The following is a 19,784-nucleotide window of genomic DNA, read 5'->3' as shown; positions in this document are numbered from 1 at the left end:
AAAGGGAAACTTTCTTCGAGTGTAAGGGGAAAGTACAGGTACGATCCCAAGGGCTACTCTTTTTGGTGTTGACTGCTGGATGATATGGCAGTGGCGTAATTTAGTTGCACATAGCCAACCAACCCCTCATTTTATCCACTCGTATCTCGCTGTGATTGAAAATGCGCAGCAATGTACAGGACACTTCTTTTCCAGTCTAACGTACTATTATTTGGCTTCCTCCGCTAGAAGAATTTATTAAATTAAATATAGATGGTGCTTCTAGGGACAATCCAGGGGGTCGCTGCTTGTGATGGGGTGCCGTGAGACTCAAATGGTAACTGGAGAGATGGATTTTCTTACATAATTGGTACTTGTTTAGCATGAAATGCAAAACTGTGGGGTGTTCTGGAATGGCTTCAGGTAGCTTGGAGTAAGGGTGTCAAGAAACTAATTACCGAAAGCAACTCAAGCTCTGTTGTCGCGTTGCTCACTGGGCATGGTGAGAAAGCTTGTGAGTCGTCTTTGGTGACTCAGATTCGAGCATTGATCAATTGTAACTGGCAAGTCCTCTTTATTCATACACTGAGGGAGGCTAATTGCTGCGTCGATTACCTAGAGAACCTCCTACTAGACTGCCCGTATATGGATGATGATTATGTCTTCTCAGATGCTCTCCTGGATCACTCTTGTTTTTGCTTGCGGACTCCTTAGGCACTCTCAAATTAGGAATGTTGGTTGATTATTTTCATTTTGTTTTCTATTTTTTAGCTTTTCTTTATGTATAAAAAAAAGAGAAAAATTTATTTGCTGTAGAGAAATAAAAAGAGTGGGGCCTCATCCCTACTTTTCTCTTTCATTCCTCTGTGCTTTCTTTCTCTATCAATTTGTATATGCAGCAGAGGCAAAAACATTTATTTTTGAAGCAAAAATAATTTCTCATATATATATATATGATCATTGTTAACTTTTATTTTATTTTAAATTTTAAATGCAAATTCAAATACTTTTTTTTTATACACAATTCAAATTCTTTTAAATTAAATATACATCTTTTTTATATTTACAAATATTTTTTAATTATATTTTCTAAATTCTACTTAAATTATTTGTGCATATTTTATTTATAATTTTAAAATTTTTCTTTTATTTTATATTTTAAAAAATTAAAAATACTCATACACTGCATAAAATAGTTACTTATTCAATAATAATAATTAAAATGATAAAAAAAATTTCCTTTCATAATAGTATAAATAGGAAATGCATTAATCTAGCACGCTCGATGATTTTTCATAATCTGATACGAAATACTTTTTTTTTTTTAATTTTCTAAAATCAATTTCATTCTTTGTATACCAAACATGTTTCTTAAAGCAAGAAAAACTGTAAAAATAAAAATAAAAAAAATTAATTCTTTAAAATAAAACAGAGAATGAAAATAAGAAAATATTTTCAAAAGCAAACAGATTCTTTGAATTTCAAATTCATTATCCAAATTGGAGAACTAGTTTACATGACACAAATATACAACAAGCACAAGAATGTCCTGCAAAGAGTTTGTATGCCAGTGGAATTAATACATGGATATGACTTATATATAGCAGCATAATCAATCACAAGACAATTCCCGTTGCTGTAAACTTCTTTGCCACCATCACAATATGGCTAGCCAGATTTAAAAAGTAAAACCGCTTTCTGATCCAAATAGAAATAAACGAAGTGGTTTGTTTCATGAGTCACATATGAGCCTGCAAAAAGGAAGAAAAGTCCATGAATGCAGTTAGATTATAAACCAAGTTTGTCATTCTAATGCCCTGAAGGTTAATGTGTTCAACATGAAATACCAAAGACAAGTTTGTTACCTCTAAAAGTAAGAACTTATCAAAATGACAGTTCTTATATTACATATTACTCCCAATACAGTCAAATTCAGAAGAAAACAAGCTCAATCATATTTTGACAGACCAAAGAGATGTAATGTGGATATAGACAAATACAGATCTTCTCTGTGATCGGAAAGTTAAAAAAAAAAAAATGGCTTTGTTTGGAATCATATGTTTGGAGGAAAACATGGTTGTTGACCGGCATTAACAGCCATCTGTCTCGAGTTTCATTTTCTGTTTTCATTTGGTCATAATTTCAAAATCACAGTGTGAGCAATTACTTTCCGAAAAACTGAAACTTGATTTGAAACCAAGCTTTTTGCTTGTGCTAATCCTTGTGGTTTCCCCATTGCATTTCAGCCCCATCAAACATTTATAATTCGCAGAATACACTGATATTATACAATTTCCATCATGTTCCTTAAGGCCTATCCAGGTTGGCATCAATTAGGAGCCTAATATTAGTAACTTATAGCCAATAATATTTCTTTCTTTTGAAGTGTAAAATGTTTCGAGTCATGAATAAGTACTATTATCACTTTTGGGTCTTTGTGGCTTCAAAATACCAGGAATTTTCTCAAGGTTCTTCTTAAGAAACACGCCATATCCAACCAGACTACAATGTTATACACACAAACGAGAGTCTCTATTTCTACCCTCTATTTCAGCCATCCAGATACAGACATCTTATAAGCATCATCTCATTAAAGAGAAACAACCAGCAGCAGACTCATTTAACCAATGATCAGAAAGTTAACTTCTTAAGGAATATCAATATACCATATTGTAACTCAGTTATATGATTAAGACCTAAATTAGAATGTGCGAATGCGTGCGTGCATGCGTGCTTTTTGAAAACTCAATATCTGCCAAGGTGATTCTTTTTTCATTCTGCTCATGGCCTAGACTATTTTAAAGCATGCAGTAGAAAGAGTAGCGTCTTAAACTTAATTAAAAGTTTGGCATGATGAAAGGATCTGTTTGCTGAACTCAGAAGTCAGGAAAGTTCATGAATAAATCAACCCTTCGATTTTCCTATGTTACCAGACTCAAAAGAATTGGGCTCAAATAGGCCCAGCCCATTATAATTTAATAGCTTATTTTTCATGTCAAGATAGTTAGTTACATCCACAGTTAATTAGTTAGCAAGTTAGCTTTGGTAGCTTCTGGAACCTATTGTATATAAATTCTTCTCTTGTATTTTACAAGTTTAGTTTTAGATGAATACAATTTTTCAGTTTCAAATCTCCCTGAGTTCGTTCTCTGTTCTTGCATGTGGACTTTACTTCTGCATGTTGATTCTGCGATCATAAGATCCTATGTAATGAAACTCAATTGTTGTCTCTTTGAATGCAGTTCTTAACCATAAAACTGAGTTAAAATAATAGGAGAGGAATCATCTGTGCAGATATTGAGTGGTGTGTTCATATACTAATTAACTGAATAAGCTAAATTCAGAATTAACTCTGCCTGTGTCGTGCTCTGTGGCAAATCTTTACATAGCTGGTTGTAAGCCCAAATAAAAGAGGAAGGTTGCGCTGTCGACAACCAATGTATAAACTTTGTCAAATCTTTATGATATGGATAGACGATATGATTTTGTTAATGCTAAGTTGTTAGTCATAAGCAACACACTGTATGACTCAAGTACAGTTCCATACCATAGGTCTTGCCGTTTAAGTATCATGGTGATGAAGAGATAGAGGAAGATGATCATAATATTCAAGCTACATGGATGAAATGAAGGAATGCTTTAGGTGTTTTTTTTAGTGAAGGGTGCTGTTCAAGCTTAAAGGAAAGATTTACCGCACAACCATAAGACCAGCAATGCTTTATACTTTATATTACTGAATATTGGACAGTAAAGTGCAAAAACCACAAGCTAAATGTTGTAGAGATGGGAACGTTGCAATGTATGAAGATGAGATCAGGAGCGAATGTATTAGAAAGAAACTAGGAGTGGTACATATTGAGGAAAAGATGATAGAATTGCAGCTAAGATGGTTTGTCCATGCAAGAAAAAGACCAATAAATGCCTCCGTAAGAAGAGTTGATCACATGGAAAACAGCCCAATAGTTAGAGATAGAGATAGAGGGAGACCAAGAAAATCTCTAAGCGAAACCATTAAAAATGACTTCAATCAAAGACTTGACTTCACTCAAAAACTCTAAGCGAAACCATTAAAATTGACTTCAAAGACTTGGTTTTTGATAGAACACAATGGCATTGTTTGATCCATGTAGCCAACCCCACCTAGTGGGAAAATGCTTTTGTTGTTGTAAAAGATTCAAAATTGAATTTCTTTTTCACATAAACATTCATCATCACAAAATCCCGGTGGACGAACTTTGACATCAACATTACACCCAAGTCTAAATTACTGGACGCAGCTAATTGAGCTACAAGCTCATTGGCAAAAATTAACAAGTATAATGGTTAATACTGAAAACTACAAAATCTTTCTAAGAAAATATATGAAAAGTTCAAAAGTATAAAATCCTACTCTCTTACATGCACTAAATTTCGTTTGAGAGATCAGCGTGCAATCTTGTCTACGTCCACAATCTTCAAAGTGCACTTTTAATGGTATATTATTGTTGTATTTGTTTTCAAAAAAGAAATTCAAATAAGAGGGATGATCCCAAAATATAGTAAGGCCTATTACCTAATGATAGACCTTGAAAACAAACATAAAAGATAATTCGGGGGGGAGCTCTCCATTCTGCTTAAATATTAATATCAACTAATGACTATCTCCAAAAGTTTAAAGAGCAGAACATCACAAAGAGACCACAGACTAACAACCTTAAGGCTTTGTCATACTCACATATTAACTACTTTACAAGCTTAATTAACTTAATCATAATATTTGTAATCACAAAACATATTAAGCAAAAACCCCTGAGATCATTGACAATGAATGATGATTATAGCATTAATTGCACTAAATAACATTCAAGATTGTCACAAACCCGAAAACAGAGTTTGAGATAAAGAAAGAACAGGTCGCCATGAATTATCTCTCTCTCCCAACAAAAGCACTAGGAGAGGATTCTCCTTCCTAGGGATTCCCCTTTAACAAAAGGTTTCCCCTTTTACAACCAAGCCAATGCTCAGTTTTCCATATACTACCAAATCTGAATCCGTGCTCTTCTACCCCTTCCCTACTATTTAAACTAAGCCCCACCTGGAAACCACTTTAACCCCCCTAACTAATTCCTTAACTACTTCTAACCACCTAACTAATTCTATAACTACTCTGAACACTTTGTCATCACAGTACATAAGTAATGGAGACTCATCGTCTCATCCATAGCAAATAAACTACACATTTATACACCGTTTAACTTAACCATTACCACTGGAAAGGAGAGATAGAGAGAAAGCAACTGAATCTTATTTCATTACTAGGGAAATCTAAAAAAATAAAATAAAAATTGCAACCAAATAAAGAAGGCTTTACGGTTTATGAGACCATATGCAGCCAACAAAAACCTAGGTTTCCAACATCACTTCTAACTCCCAAACATGAAGAGAAGCAAACACATTTTCCAGCTCCTAATCAATAACTGGAAGCAAACAAGGACTAACTCAAACAACCTTAGATCTACTCCATTTCAGGCAGAGAAGAATCACATACCCCATACTAACAACTAAGAAGAAATAAAAAAACAGTACATAATCACAAATCTGAGTTAACCCAAGTGGAAAAATCATTGAAAAGTGCAGAATAAAAAGAAGCAGTTACCGAAATTACGACCAACAATGCAATGCCAAGTGGGGCCATGCCTATTATCGAACTCCTTCTTTATCTGCTCCGCAACATCTTTCTCCACATTGCACCTCTCAAACGCCTGATTCATTCACAAAAAGGTCAAGGCTTTAGGACACGACACAGCACGAACAATCAAACCCAGAAAGAGAATCCAAAATAAGAAACCTTGCAACAAAAGAGATAGAGATAGAGATGAGATAGAGAGAGAGAGAGAGAGAGAGAGGTTGTTGGTAAGGTAAAGAAAGAAGGAACTAACGGCGACGGCGATGTCAACGGCCTCTTTCTGCATGTCGGGAATCATATCAGCACTTTTGATGATGACTTTTTTGGTGGGGGTGGGTGGCGCCGCCGGCGGTGATGGCTTTCGGTCATCGGAATTAGGCCTTGCCGTTAGAGCTGCGGCAATGTTCTTCTTTGTGTCTTCGCTCATAGCTTGGGATGATCTTGTTAGCTTTTGGTATGATAGAGATAAGAGAGGGTGTGTTCCTTTTTTCCTATCTTGTACTGTGTAAAACAAGGTTCAGTAGAAAGAAGGAGTAGAAGAAGTACTTCAAAGCTTAGCTAAGCTTGGAAATGCAGTGAAGTGAAGGAAGTGCAATACCACATCTTTGAGGAATGATTCCTAGTCTGTTCTAGAGGCCTACCATAAGCATTGATTTGGAATATGATGCTTTTTTTTTTTTTTTTTTTTAAGAAAAAAAAACAAAAAAGTACTGCTTTTGAATTTAGTGCATGTTTAAGAATTTTTTTTATTGACTTTAAAATCAATTAATCAAAAGAACATTTAATTGTTTTTATTAGAAGTACATTAGTGGGACTAAATAACTTGGACCTGATAAATGTATATTAATACTAAAGTAGATATAAAAGGACGGTGTTTGTTGGGCTTATTGAGAATACTTGTACAAAACAGAGTGGGTAGACATTGAATGATGCTTGTGACTTGTGAGCATGCCCTTTATCTTTTATTTAAGAGTAAAACTTAGTAGCACACTAACTAACTATTTACCAAAAAAAACCTAACTACTAACCAACTTATATAAGAAAAGTTTCCTTTTTGGTAAGGAGGATAAATTTAGGGTGAAAGATATTTTCTTAATTATGGGGTATGAAGAAGGTTTTAGGACTAAGAAAATATCTTAAAAGACATAAATAGAAATCACTCATTCGAGGCTCAATAAATATTTACACAAATAACACACCAATAAAAAATAGGGAGGTTTATTTATAATTTCCTATCATCTCTTATAATCAATTTCTTTATTTTTAAATCAAAACTAAATCAACGATTCTCACTTAGTATCATTTTATAACGTTAAATTTGATTTTGATCTAAAGATAAAGAAAATAGCCAACGAGGGTAGACACATTGGTTAAGAATTATGCTCATATCCCGTAAAGACATGAGTTCATATCTCATTGGTCGATGTAAGGACCTTGTTGGTAGGCGATTGTAATCCTTCCCTGAAATCTTCAAAGAGGTTAGAAGGTTTGTTCTGACACGGGTGGAATATTGGTATCTAACTGCACCTAAATTTTTAAATATAAAGAAAATAATTATAGGTAGAAATATGTTATAGATATAACATCTCCAATAAAAAATACATAAATTTAAAACACCAGTTATGTGTTTGTTATGCATTGAGCCTGTGAATATTAATTAAGAAGAGTAAATTTGAATCATAAATCAAAGTTTACATAAATAATCAAAATTAAAATAAATGAATTATCTAATTTTTCGAGTTATCACATACATTTAAGCAATTTATCTTATTATTTTATGTAGGATTTAATGATAAAAATTTGGGGAAATGATTTGTTCTTTAAAAAAATATAACTTATGTCATTTTATTTTATTTTTTGGTTTCCCAAGGTATCCTCCAGCGGTGGGTAAACCTCTCTTAACAAAGCTTTCTCCATGCACCCGGCTAGGAATCGAACCCCAATCAGCATACTTAAAGAACTCATCTATCTATTAACTATGCTGAGCTTTGTGGGTTAACTTATGTTCTTTTAATAATTTCTCTTAGTACATAGTAATAATATTAAAGTTGTAATTTTTTTTCTCTCTTCAGATATTGTTTGTTGACGTGGAAAGTAAAAAAGGTACAACTTTAATATTATAATTATATAGTATCCATAGTTATAAATTATTAAAAGACATAAATTACATCATTTAAAAGAATAAATTTTTAACCCTAAATATTTATGCATTTCTTTCCCACAATAAGAACATGATGCGATAATCATAATTGAATGATTACGTAAAGAAAAGACATTAACAATACATTAAAATTAAAATTACACATAATTATATATGATACAAAACAATATGATGCAAATCTATATCTAATATATACTTTACAACAACCAAATCTCGTTACCCACTGTTTTTACTACTATTCATGGCACTGTTTTTGTCCTTCTCTAATTTGCCCTTTTGCGTGTTCCATCTATTGTGTGTGGACTTTGCATCTTCAATTTTTTGCTCGACTGTGAGTCTGTGACACTGAAGCATCATCCTTATGAGAAAGTCCATTTGCTTTGAAAGAAATCTAACCTCGTGGGAGAACAATGGGGAGGCACATAGGTTCTTACTCACACATCATATCCGTCGGTTATTGATTGAGTAAATATAAACTAAATATTATTTTCCGTGCTCGTCAAATTTTACGATACCTGCTTTAGTCCCTAGTAAATAAAAAACTATCTGTGGTCTCTAAAAAATTCAAAATAGACATATTTAATTAAAATCATGGTCCTCACAAATTCAAAAAAGATTTGCACTAGTCTCTTAAAAGAACTAAAATAAGTTCACTTTAAATTTTTTAGGGACCACGACTTTTCATTTTCTAGGACTAGAATGGGTATCGTAAAATTTGCAGATAACCGAAAAAAATATTTACTCCTAAATATATCTGCCATTTCTTCAATTGATAGGGTTAATAGATCTGTTATTTCTTTAAAAAAAAATTCTGATTCAAAATTGTGGGGTACCATGTATTCTCCCTATTCGAATAAATGAAATAAACCAAAAAAAGTAAGTTATAAATCAAATTTGGAATCTTATTGAAACCGTGCAATTCATCATTCATAACCATATCACATCCTAGATTTAATAAAATAGGATGAATTAAGATGTATTTGTAAATATATACTTATCTTAAATATATTAATTATTTCTTTCTTTTTTCCATAGTGCCTATTGAGAAGTTTTATTTTTAACTTTTCTTCTCTTTATAAGTAAAGTTTAGTCAAATATATTTTTTCCAAAAGCTCTTAAATTGTTTTGTTATAACGAATAAAAAAAAACAAAAGTTAAAAGCTATTGAGAGGAGTTTTTTTAATATATATGTTAACCTTTTAAAATTCTCATATTTATTTTTCAATTTTGTCCTTATTCTAAATTTGTATTTATTAATTTTACTTTTCATCCTAATAATCCATCCTAATAATAAATTATTCCATCTTCTCATTTACAAAACCCTCAAAACAATTTTATATAATCACCACACAATTATAACTTTTATTTTTTAAACTTTTATTTTAACTTTAACTTAAAGACTTTTAACTTAAAAAAAAATTGCTAAACAACTTCTAGGTCACTTGCCATTAGTATAGGTTGTTTTATAAATATAACACAATTTGTGGCTCGGATGGAATCTAACCTCATTTCATATTATGGTTTGACCTTGATTCCCTTAGATAATGTGTTCATGATAGTGATTCTGATTTTTTAGTTGTCATATTAATTAGCCTAGAATTGTGTTTATTTTCAGCTTTTGTAGAAAATGTTATTTGCTGAATTTGATGACTGAGGACTGATGAATCAATATTTTTGGTGTGCAGATAAGATTGGTTTGCTGACTAGGATTTCCCGTTAGATAGTCATGGATACTCTTTAGTGAGTTGTCTAACCTGCAGGTTTATGCAATTTATGATTATTCCGTGAGTGATATTTTCTAATATTGTTAACAAATGATTTATTTTAACAAAAATATAAAATATTGTTATTTATAAAAAGCTAATTTTATGCTCCGAAATCGAAACCAATGATCAAAATTTAATTACGGGAAAAAACTAAAGGAGTAGGTGAAATTTGTAAACATTTATTACATTTCCATAACTGTATGTATGTGATTTAATGCTTCTCAAATTAATAAAGATATGCATACACTTATTATGTATATAAAAGAATTTTACGACCTCTTCATCTTGGCGAGCTCCCTTGGGTATTTATTTATAATTAGTTGAAAATTTTATTGAATATAAAAATATATTAAAATACCAACGTGATATATCAAAAACAACTTTTTAAAATATATTTTTGGTCTTATAAAGTTATACATGATTAACTGATTGTTGCTATCATAGAATATTGTGAAACGGATATAAAGTTATTATGAAATATAAAATTTAAATTAAAAACATTATCATGCATGAAACTAAAAGTATAATATTTTTAGTTTAGTTCTTATATGTCATTTTTATGAATGTCATTTTTATAACAGTGAACAGTATCATAAAAATGACATATAAGAAGAACTAAATTAAAAATAATTACATGGATTAAATTAATTCTTTTAACTGTGACAAATTAAAAATAAATATTTCATATTAGAGAAAAATTTAAAAAAATAAAACCTGAAAACATTATCATCTACGAAGGAACCAGTGTGCATTAGTTCGTGTCAGTATGAAAATTACACAAAACAACCCATCTACCGACACAGAGCTTATCATTAATTCACCTCATTTATAATTCGTTCATTTAACAGTGTGAAACAGCACTCTTCTTTTACATAAGATAATTTTTCTCCTACTCTCTTATTGTAATTTTCGCATCTTATTTTTTTATTTTTTCTTGTAATAGTGGGATCCACCTGTTTTCTCTACAACATAAGATAACTATCTTATATATAAAAAGAAAAATAATAAAGCCCTTTAACATTAATCTCCCCAACCATTTTTTTGTTCCGAAATGTGGCCAAAATCAATGTCACACTATACACTGTCGTTTACGCCACTACTTGTTCCTTATAAATAACAATTTTGAGAAGTGAAGAACAAATACAAAGCAGAACAATCGCATCCATTTTGGAGGAAGAGAATTAGTCAATTGAAACAGAGAGAGGAAAACAATGGTTGGCACAGAGAAGGGACACACAGTCTTGGAAGTTGGAGCTGATGGGGTAGCCATCATCACCATCATCAACCCTCCTGTGAATTCCCTCTCCTTTGATGGTATTCCTTTTTGATTTCTTATTTTCTTTAGTGGATCTGCTTCTTTGCTTCAATACTCCCATACCCATTTTTTCTTATATCTGAAAGCCTAAAACTTTAATTTTATTTATTTATTCTCTGATAGTAACTATTGTTCCTATTTTATTCATATGTTTCTTTTGCATTTCTCATATTAAATTACATTGGCTTGTTTGTTTGCCCCTCTCTCTATCACTAGTATTCCACAGTTTAAAGGAGAGTTATGATCAAGCTTTGCAGAGAGAAGATGTCAAGGCAATTGTTGTTACAGGTACTGATTAACTTTGTTCTGTTTAACCATACAGGCTTGGTATTTTGGGTAGGATTTGATGTAGAAAGCAGTAAGAGTGTTTTATAGTGGAAAAAAGAAATGAATTAAATTTCTGAGAACCTGATCCTGTAAATCTCAAAGGGGGAGAAGATAGATACAACAACGTCAACCTAGCCCTATGCCCTTATCTATCTCATTAGATGCTTGTTTGGATTTGCTTATTTTTTTTATTCAAACCAGCTTGCAATCAAAAGTTTATTGAGAAAACTTTTCAGAAATAAAGGAGTTTTCCTGTAATTTAATCAAAACCAAACACGCATTAGGTGGGGTCAGCTATATGGATCATTGAACAATGACCCTTGGCTAAAGTGGTAGAAGATAGATACCCAAGTTGAATGATTTGAAATAAGAAAAGGAAATGTCATTGAGTCAACATGTTAAACAATAGTCAACAAACCCTCAAGATCTTCTCTAATTGAATATTTATCCTCTGCCAAATTGAAGGGTTGTGGCCACATATAGTCTAGAAGAGCATAAAATATTTTGGACTGCCTTCAAAGTTCGTAGTAGTTTTCACTTTTGATTGCTTATCTAAAACTTAATTATATAAACATCAATGACCCAGATATATTTTAAACCACCGAGCATAGATTGTTTAAACTAGAGTAATTTGTATCATGTGGTTGTAACATTTTGATTAATGCTAAAGTATCAAACTGTAAAATACCAAATATATATATATATATATATATATATATATATATCAAACTGTAAAGAGCTAAAGATAAAGAAGAAGAAAAAGAGGGAAAGGATGATCAAACAGCAATCAAGTCTTGGTCTTCAACAAGAGATAATTCTTGTCCAACTGGCTTATAGCGCTATGGGATCATAGCTGAATCTTTTGTTACTGTATTAGGCGCAAAGGGAAAATTTTCTGGTGGTTTTGATATTACTGCATTTGGTAGCATGCAAGAGGGAAAAGGTAATTTCTTCTTCTTCTACATTTTTTTTTTTTTTTGTGGTTTTTCTGTTATAGCAAATACTCCTACTCATTTTGTAATTCTTCCCACCAATATATAGTGCATTCAAAGCCTGGTTTGATATCGGTAGAAATCCTCACCGACACTTTAGAAGGTAATTGATTTCTTCTCTTGCCACTCATTTGTCATTTTGTTCAATTTTAAAACTTTTTACTTCATCTTTCAGCGGCTAGGAAACCTTCAGTAGCTGCCATTGATGGCCTTGCCCTGGGTGGGGGGTTAGAGGTTGCAATGGTATGTGTTCCGAGATTTTAGGATAAGAAACATTTTATATTTTTTATACAAAATATTACCCATACTTCCTCTTACAGGCATGCACCGCACGGATATCAACCCCAGCTGCTCAACTAGGTTTGCCTGAACTTCAGCTTGGAGTAATTCCTGGAGGTGGAGGTATGAATACTTTAATTCTAGGTTCAACTAATTCATCTCTATTTTTGGCATATTTCTTTATTAGAGTTCCATCAACATAACTTTATTGTTCCGTAAACATAAGTTTTGTTTCAGAATTCAAATTGTGTGTATTGAAAATAAAATGGAGAAAAAATTGAAATCCATAGTTTATGCATTTTACCATGACTGTAGTCACAAGGAGGGATGTTTTCTGGTGCAATGTGCTATAAGGAGTTAAGGACAAGGTAAAGATGAAAAGTAATGGTGAATTTTATGATAAGAAGGGCTTTCCAGTTTCCATGCTTAAATTCAATGAATTTATGATGTATTTATTTATCTGATTGTCTTTTATATATATATATATATATATATATATATATATATATATATATATATATATATATATTCTTACACACCTCTATATGTATGACTGATTCTTTTTTTTTATTATTATTATTACTACATTAAGTCCTTTGGACTCCCAAAATAAATGTTATTATTTATTCTATCCCTTGAAAACATTTGTAATAACTGTTATCGGTGACATGAAACAGATGCAACCTGTTTACAGATTAGGTTTTAACGGCATGCTTTTAATGAGTCTATCGGAATGAAGTTTCTTACAATAGATTATGGTTTAAAATCTTTTTGTGGCAGTTAGACCTTAAATAATCAACAGAATTTAAAATAAAAAAAAGGGTTAGGCCATGAGTAAAATTGCTAAGTCTTTTGAGTTGTGGGCTTATTGTAATGCTCTTAATTTAAATAATAAAAATGGTGTGAAGTACTAATTTTTATTTAGCATTATTAACCTAGAGTTTGTAAATTGTCTTAGGAACTCAGCGACTTCCTCGTCTTGTTGGCCTGGCTAAGGCCCTTGAGATGATGCTGGTATGCTATACTTTATGCTTCCTTTTCTTGTCTAAACTTTGCTCTTCCCTCTATGAGGAACTGAACTGAAAAGCTGGTATGTTCTAACTCAAGGATGGTAGTCAATCAAACATCATATTGACTGTGCTACATTTAAATTCCAATGGACAGTGTTACAGCATATTTTTGGTTCAGTTCTCCACCCTGGGTGAAACTGCAATACTTTTGTTTTATAGAAAATATGTAAGAGATGTGATTTCAACATGCTTGTCTGTTGATTTTCAATTAATTTCTTTTCCACTTCTTTATTTTTTTCAATTAAGACCTCAAAGCCAATTAAAGGGGAGGAAGCTTATAGTTTGGGGCTTGTAGATGCTGTAGTGTCACCTGATAAGTTGGTAAACACTGCACGCCAATGGGCTCTGGATATTTTGAACCGACGACGACCATGGGTTGCTAGTCTTTACAAGACTGACAAAATAGAATCCCTCGGGGAAGCAAGAGAGATATTGAAGTTTGCAAGAGCTCAGACGCGACAACGGGCTCCTAATCTTAAGCACCCTTTGGTTTGCATTGATGTTATCGAAGAGGGAATAGTTTCTGGTCCCCGTGCAGGACTCTGGAAGGTTGGCACTTTTTTCCAGTATCCTTTTTTCCCCTTCATATTGGAGTTACAGAAATTTATACGACATTGTGTCTGATCTTGGCAGGAGGCTGAAGCCTTCGAAGCACTGGTGGCTTCAGATACTTGTAAGAGCTTGATTCACATATTTTTCGCTCAGCGAGGAACATCGAAGGTTTGTAGAAGTTATTTATATGAATTTTACCCCTTTCTTTCCCCTTTTCAGTGAGAGAGAGATCTCAAGGCTATACTGGTTGTGAAGGAAAAAAGAAAGTGTTAACGTACTGGCTTAAAAACTCATTTTAAACCTGGTTAGATAGAATTGAAACTAGTTTGTAAATATTCTATTGAATTTTATGGAAGTGTGGGAAAAAATATAAACTGTTTCCAAATCTTTAGTTTTCCTTCTAATTGAGCTGTGGCTAGTCAAAGGGCAGAATATATATATTGCTACGGGTTTAGAAAAATGAGAGAGAGAGAGAGAGAGAGAGGCTGTAGGATGAAGCACAATAAGTGAATTACCCTAGTCTACATCTCAATTTATTCTAATTGCTGGAAGAATATTACAAGTACAGTTTGTCAATCAAGCAGCCCTCGATTGAGCTCCAATCATTAATCTATAATGAATCCTTGAATAAATTCTGATTAATCACTTTCCTTAATTTTATATAACCCTAACATGTAAATTGGAATTTGCTGAGAATTGAATCTATGACCTCTACATTGACCCCAATACATCCTTGAAGGACTGAGTTTGACTTTATTTTGCACATAGGACCTTAAAAAGTTTTATTTATTTATTTAAAGGACCAAGATGTTGTTATTCTGTTAAAAGTGAGGTTATTTGAATAATCACTTTTACAATGGAGCAACTGTAGTTTAATAGCATATATTCATGCGGTTGTTACTTTGTAGTATGGACTGCTTTATTAGTTATTAACTTAATGTTTACATTTTTATACTTGATGTTCTTAGATCTATATTTCATTTTAAAACTTTCAAGTTTGTCCTGTTATGTTTTAAAACTTTAGATATTTAAATTTGTGAATCCTGATCCATCTTGAATCTGTGCCTATAGTGTATACCTTTAATTTGATCACTTGGGGTTTTATATATTGTCTCATTAAACTAACTTCAAAGTTAATATAGTGATAAAAGAAGGTTGGAACCTGGGTTAGCTAGCCTGTTTAGTACTAACTTCTCATATAAATTTCTATATATATATATATATATATATGAATTTCCCAATACCACTTGGCATGAACAGGTGCCTGGGGTTACTGATCGTGGTTTGGCTCCAAGACCGGTGAAAAGAGTTGCGATCCTTGGTGGAGGACTAATGGGCTCTGGAATAGCAACAGCTTTAATTCTTAGTAACTATCCTGTCATCTTGAAAGAAGTAAATCAGAAGTTCTTGGATGCAGGTGTTAATAGGGTTAAAGGTGAGAACAGATTCTTGTAAATTGGTTCTCGCTGCTTAAACTTCAGCTTTAATTAAAAAATAAGTTATGTTCTCATGTAGCATTCCTCTTTATGCAGCAAATTTACAAAGCAGTGTCAAGAAAGGGAAAATGTCTATGGAAAAATTTGAAAAGACCTTCTCTCTTCTCAAAGGTACCCTTGACTATGAAAGCTTCAAAGATGTGGACATGGTGATAGAGGTACTTTAAGGCACCCCAATATTAACATGCTCATTGACTGTTGCAACTGCACTTTATCCAAAACTTGGGCAAATTATAAACTGTTGGTGTTTGATGGTCGGACAGGCTGTTATTGAGAATGTTTCCTTAAAGCAACAGATCTTTGCTGACCTTGAAAAGTATTGTCCTCCTCATTGTATACTTGCAAGTAACACTTCCACAATTGACTTGGACCTGATTGGAGAGAGAACCAAGTCTCAAGATCGGATTGTTGGAGCCCATTTCTTCAGGTATAATCTAGTATTTGGAAACTATTATATTTTTCCATGGTATATTTCTGACTTAAAAATTGGACTCGTGCTTCTGCAGCCCAGCGCATGTTATGCCACTTCTGGAAATTGTACGTACTAAGCGGACATCTTCCCAAATTATAGTTGACTTGCTGGATATTGGAAGGAGGATAAAGAAAACTCCGGTGGTGGTTGGAAACTGTACAGGATTTGCTGTTAATAGGATGTTCTTCCCATATACTCAAGCAGCAATCTTGCTTGTTGAACGTGGTGCAGATGTTTATCAAATCGATAAGGCAATAACCAAATTTGGGATGCCCATGGGGCCTTTCAGGTATTAATGGTTGGATAAATTATTGATATCCACGATCACTTCTTGAAGGGTCTAATCTGTCACATATTCTCATATTTATTAATACAGATTGGTTGACCTTGTTGGTTTTGGCGTGGGGGTTGCAACTGCCATGCAATTTATAGAGAATTTTCCTGAGCGAACTTATAAATCAATGCTTCTTCCACTTATGCAAGAAGATAAGAGAGCAGGTAAAGTTAAACTCTCATGCACTAATTCTCTTCTTGTATCAGTTAAAATTTTGAGGAGATATTGTGAAATATATTTACATTACAATAAAATGCTCAGGTGTGTTTCTACTAAATAAGTCATTGTCATTCTTTGTTTAACGGTTAACATGTGCTTCTAACAGGTGAAACAACTCGCAAAGGGTTTTATTTGTATAATGATAAACGCAAGGCTAGTCCTGATCCTGAATTGAAGAAGTATATTGAGAAGTCTAGGAGCATTTCTGGTGTCACTATTGATCCTAAGGTCTTTTTACCAATCCTTTCTATTATACCATATTGACTATAGTGGGGAGCACAACTGAAAGTTCATATTCATTGTAAATACCACTGGATCTGACTTTGTGGGTCTGAATCTGGACAGCTTGTTAAATTATCAGAAAAGGACATCATAGAGATGGTCTTCTTTCCTGTGGTGAATGAGGCTTGCCGGGTCCTTGATGAAGGCATTGCAGTTAAAGCAGCAGATCTTGATATTTCAGCTGTCATGGGCATGGGCTTTCCACCTTACAGGTTTGTCTCATCCACTATTTTAATAGACTACTCAAAAAATTTGTACTTCTTGTTCTGACTTTCAGGATTAATTTAATTAGGGGAGGTATCATATTCTGGGCTGACTCTCTTGGATCCAAATACATATACTCAAGATTGGAGGAATGGTCAAAACTGTATGGAGAATTCTTCAAGCCTTGTGCCTACTTGGCTGCAAGAGCTTCCAAGGGGATGCCTCTGGTAAGAAATCTAAGCTCATTTGTTTTCATTTATGTATCAGATACTTGGGTAAACAATCCTGGAATGCATCCTAAGAGACAAGTTGGGTAACTCAAGACACTGATTATAAGTTGGCTAAACAATCATTACACTGATTATAACTCAAGACAAAAGACATATACTTCAGAAAGTTTATTGTTAGATGCAAGGACCATTCAACAACACATTGCACCTATATACCCAGAAAATCAGGATCTTCTAAGGGAATTTGTTACAAATCTATCTTGCTACTATCATTCTATACTATATTACTGACTAGAATAAAGGCTGAAACTGTGAACTTTTTTTTGGTCACTGCTTAGTACTTTTGGACAATTAGAATTGAAATTGACCAAATCCTTGTGAAAATGAGCCTTAATTTATCTTATTATGTAAGTATTGAATCCTCTTATCAGTTGCTGCATTCTAAGAATAACTTAATTGTGATATTCAGTTACTGCTCGTCTTTCAGAGTACATTGTATATAGTATTCTTTTGGTGGTGTGCTGGTAGTCCTGACTCAAATATGATATTGATAGGTTTTAAATAAAGATAGGTTCGCATGAAAAGATTCACTTTTATGCCATGTTCCTTGAATAAATGTGGGTTGTACCCCTTTTTATTTTAAAATTAGAGGAAGGATCTGTTTACAAATTTTTTTTACAAATTATACTAAGTACGACCGGTCATACACTCTTGATTGAAGTATGACCGGTCATACTTAGTGTAGTTTGTAAACAAAAAGTTTGTAAATATAACTTTCTCCTTAAAATTATAATAGCTTCAATTGGCAAGCAACAATGAGAACCAAAAAAAACATTGGTTTTGGGGGATGAGCGTGGGTCAACAACATCATGGTCGGTATTGCATGATTTTTTGAATCCCAAGAAGCTTTGGTTTGTAGACAAATTATAGTACTTTAGAATATTAAATATTAAATATTTCTGGTACTAGTAAAGTGTCCATTGCCATTGTGGTATTGCTGTCTAATGGCATTTTTACTGTTATGTTGCAGAGTGCCTCAGTGGAGCAAGCAAAGTCACGGTTATAAGATTCAACACCTTATTACATGTTTGCTTGATTAGATTTTCTTTCCCGCTTTATTTCTCCTTTCCAAAGATAGGGACATGCTTCAAAAAGAGCCAAATAACGTATGAAGAGGGAAGTAGATTTTAACAATTTTATAGTTTGTGATACATTTTCGTATATTTTATTACAATAATACAATCTCAGTAGTTTTTTTTAATCTAACGATTATATCTCCCTCTGTTAGAAGAGGCAAATTCTGTTTATTTAATGCCAAAACCTTTTCCAGTATTATACTTTACCCAAACAAACTCAAATCAACGTTTTCAAACTAAATTCTTCTAACATCAATTTTCTTATAATCTAAGTTAAATGGGTGCTTAGCTATGTGTAAGAATTAAATTTGAAAAATCATTTAACATTGATTTACTATTAAAATTTAATTTGTTGAGCCAAATGTGATTATATACTCATTTTTATAGCCATTATATAACTCTTAATTCAAAATAAGGAATTTTTATACATCAAATGTCTTTAAATATGCTCTTGTTGTTTAAACCGGGTTCATTGAGTAATCAATGAATTGACGAAGAAATAAATAAGAAATAATTGGAAGGTTTCATGGTAATTTATTATTTTTTTTCCTTTCATTCTGAAAAATTTTTGAACTTATAGAATATGTACTCAAAACGAAAAAGTTATCCTCTATTCCTTTTTGTTCTAAAAACCTCAATCCCAAATATACCCTTATAGATGAAAAAGAAAACACTAATGTTGCCCTTATATTTTATTAACTAGTGCTAAATTTTGAAACATCATTTTCTCTTTTAATTAAAGATTGTGCTTCTCTGTTAATTATATATTAATTTTATATGATACACAATAACTATGTCATGTTTTACAATTTCTAAAATTCTCGTATCTGGGTAGTATCGCATCTATGTCATGATGTATCATATATTTCGTGTTCTATAGCCTACTATTTTGCGAATGAGCCTGCTCTATTCCTGATAGATTATTTGAAGTTTGAACATAAGCTGAATGTAATTATGGATCCAAAATTCAAATGTACTACCACACAAGTAGTGCAAAAGTTTTCAGCAATGCTACTGCTACCCTTGGTTTACAAAATTACACTCTCACCATAAACCGTGATTAATTCAATGTATCTTGGTTTAGTTAATATTGGTTAACGGAATTGAATGCCAATAATTAAACCGAACATAGGAATTGAATAAACCGGTTTGAATATAGGTCAATTTATTTTGTTACAAGTTACAACTCATTGTATTTGCCCACCCCTAGGCCGAACAAAATTTTACCAGTTATATCAAATAGCTTATGGGCTTTGGCCCACGTTCTTATAGTCTACAGATAAAAGCCCAAAAAAATAGTGTCGG

The 19,784-nt window shown here is 32.6% G+C and overlaps 2 protein-coding genes across 2 annotated transcripts; one reads left to right on the top strand and one right to left on the bottom strand.

Annotated features, from left to right (window-relative positions):
* Positions 1 to 1,458: 1,458 nt before the first annotated feature.
* LOC133313238 (uncharacterized) lies at positions 1,459 to 6,258 on the bottom strand. The gene is made up of 3 exons (XM_061514582.1): positions 5,898 to 6,258; positions 5,615 to 5,720; positions 1,459 to 1,730 (listed from the first exon to the last, which is right to left on the bottom strand). The coding sequence occupies exons 1-3, from the start codon at positions 6,069 to 6,071 to the stop codon at positions 1,648 to 1,650; spliced, it is 363 nt and encodes a 120-aa protein (XP_061370566.1). The 5' UTR covers positions 6,072 to 6,258; the 3' UTR covers positions 1,459 to 1,647.
* A 4,445-nt stretch (positions 6,259 to 10,703) lies between these two features.
* Positions 10,704 to 18,588, top strand: LOC133313223 (peroxisomal fatty acid beta-oxidation multifunctional protein MFP2-like). Its single transcript, XM_061514556.1, has 18 exons — positions 10,704 to 10,885; positions 11,103 to 11,174; positions 12,091 to 12,156; positions 12,255 to 12,308; positions 12,381 to 12,448; positions 12,526 to 12,607; positions 13,443 to 13,498; positions 13,801 to 14,103; positions 14,188 to 14,274; positions 15,367 to 15,541; positions 15,639 to 15,760; positions 15,866 to 16,029; positions 16,109 to 16,363; positions 16,451 to 16,572; positions 16,734 to 16,855; positions 16,973 to 17,121; positions 17,202 to 17,340; positions 18,374 to 18,588. The coding sequence occupies exons 1-18, from the start codon at positions 10,783 to 10,785 to the stop codon at positions 18,407 to 18,409; spliced, it is 2,175 nt and encodes a 724-aa protein (XP_061370540.1). The 5' UTR covers positions 10,704 to 10,782; the 3' UTR covers positions 18,410 to 18,588.
* The last annotated feature ends 1,196 nt before the right edge of the window (positions 18,589 to 19,784 follow it).

Source organism: Gastrolobium bilobum, unplaced genomic scaffold (assembly GCF_033153095.1).
Source record: "Gastrolobium bilobum isolate Gb01-03AN ecotype WA unplaced genomic scaffold, APGP_CSIRO_Gbil_v1 utg3862, whole genome shotgun sequence".
NCBI lineage: Eukaryota > Viridiplantae > Streptophyta > Magnoliopsida > Fabales > Fabaceae > Gastrolobium > Gastrolobium bilobum.
This window is presented reverse-complemented; position numbering and strand designations above follow the sequence as displayed.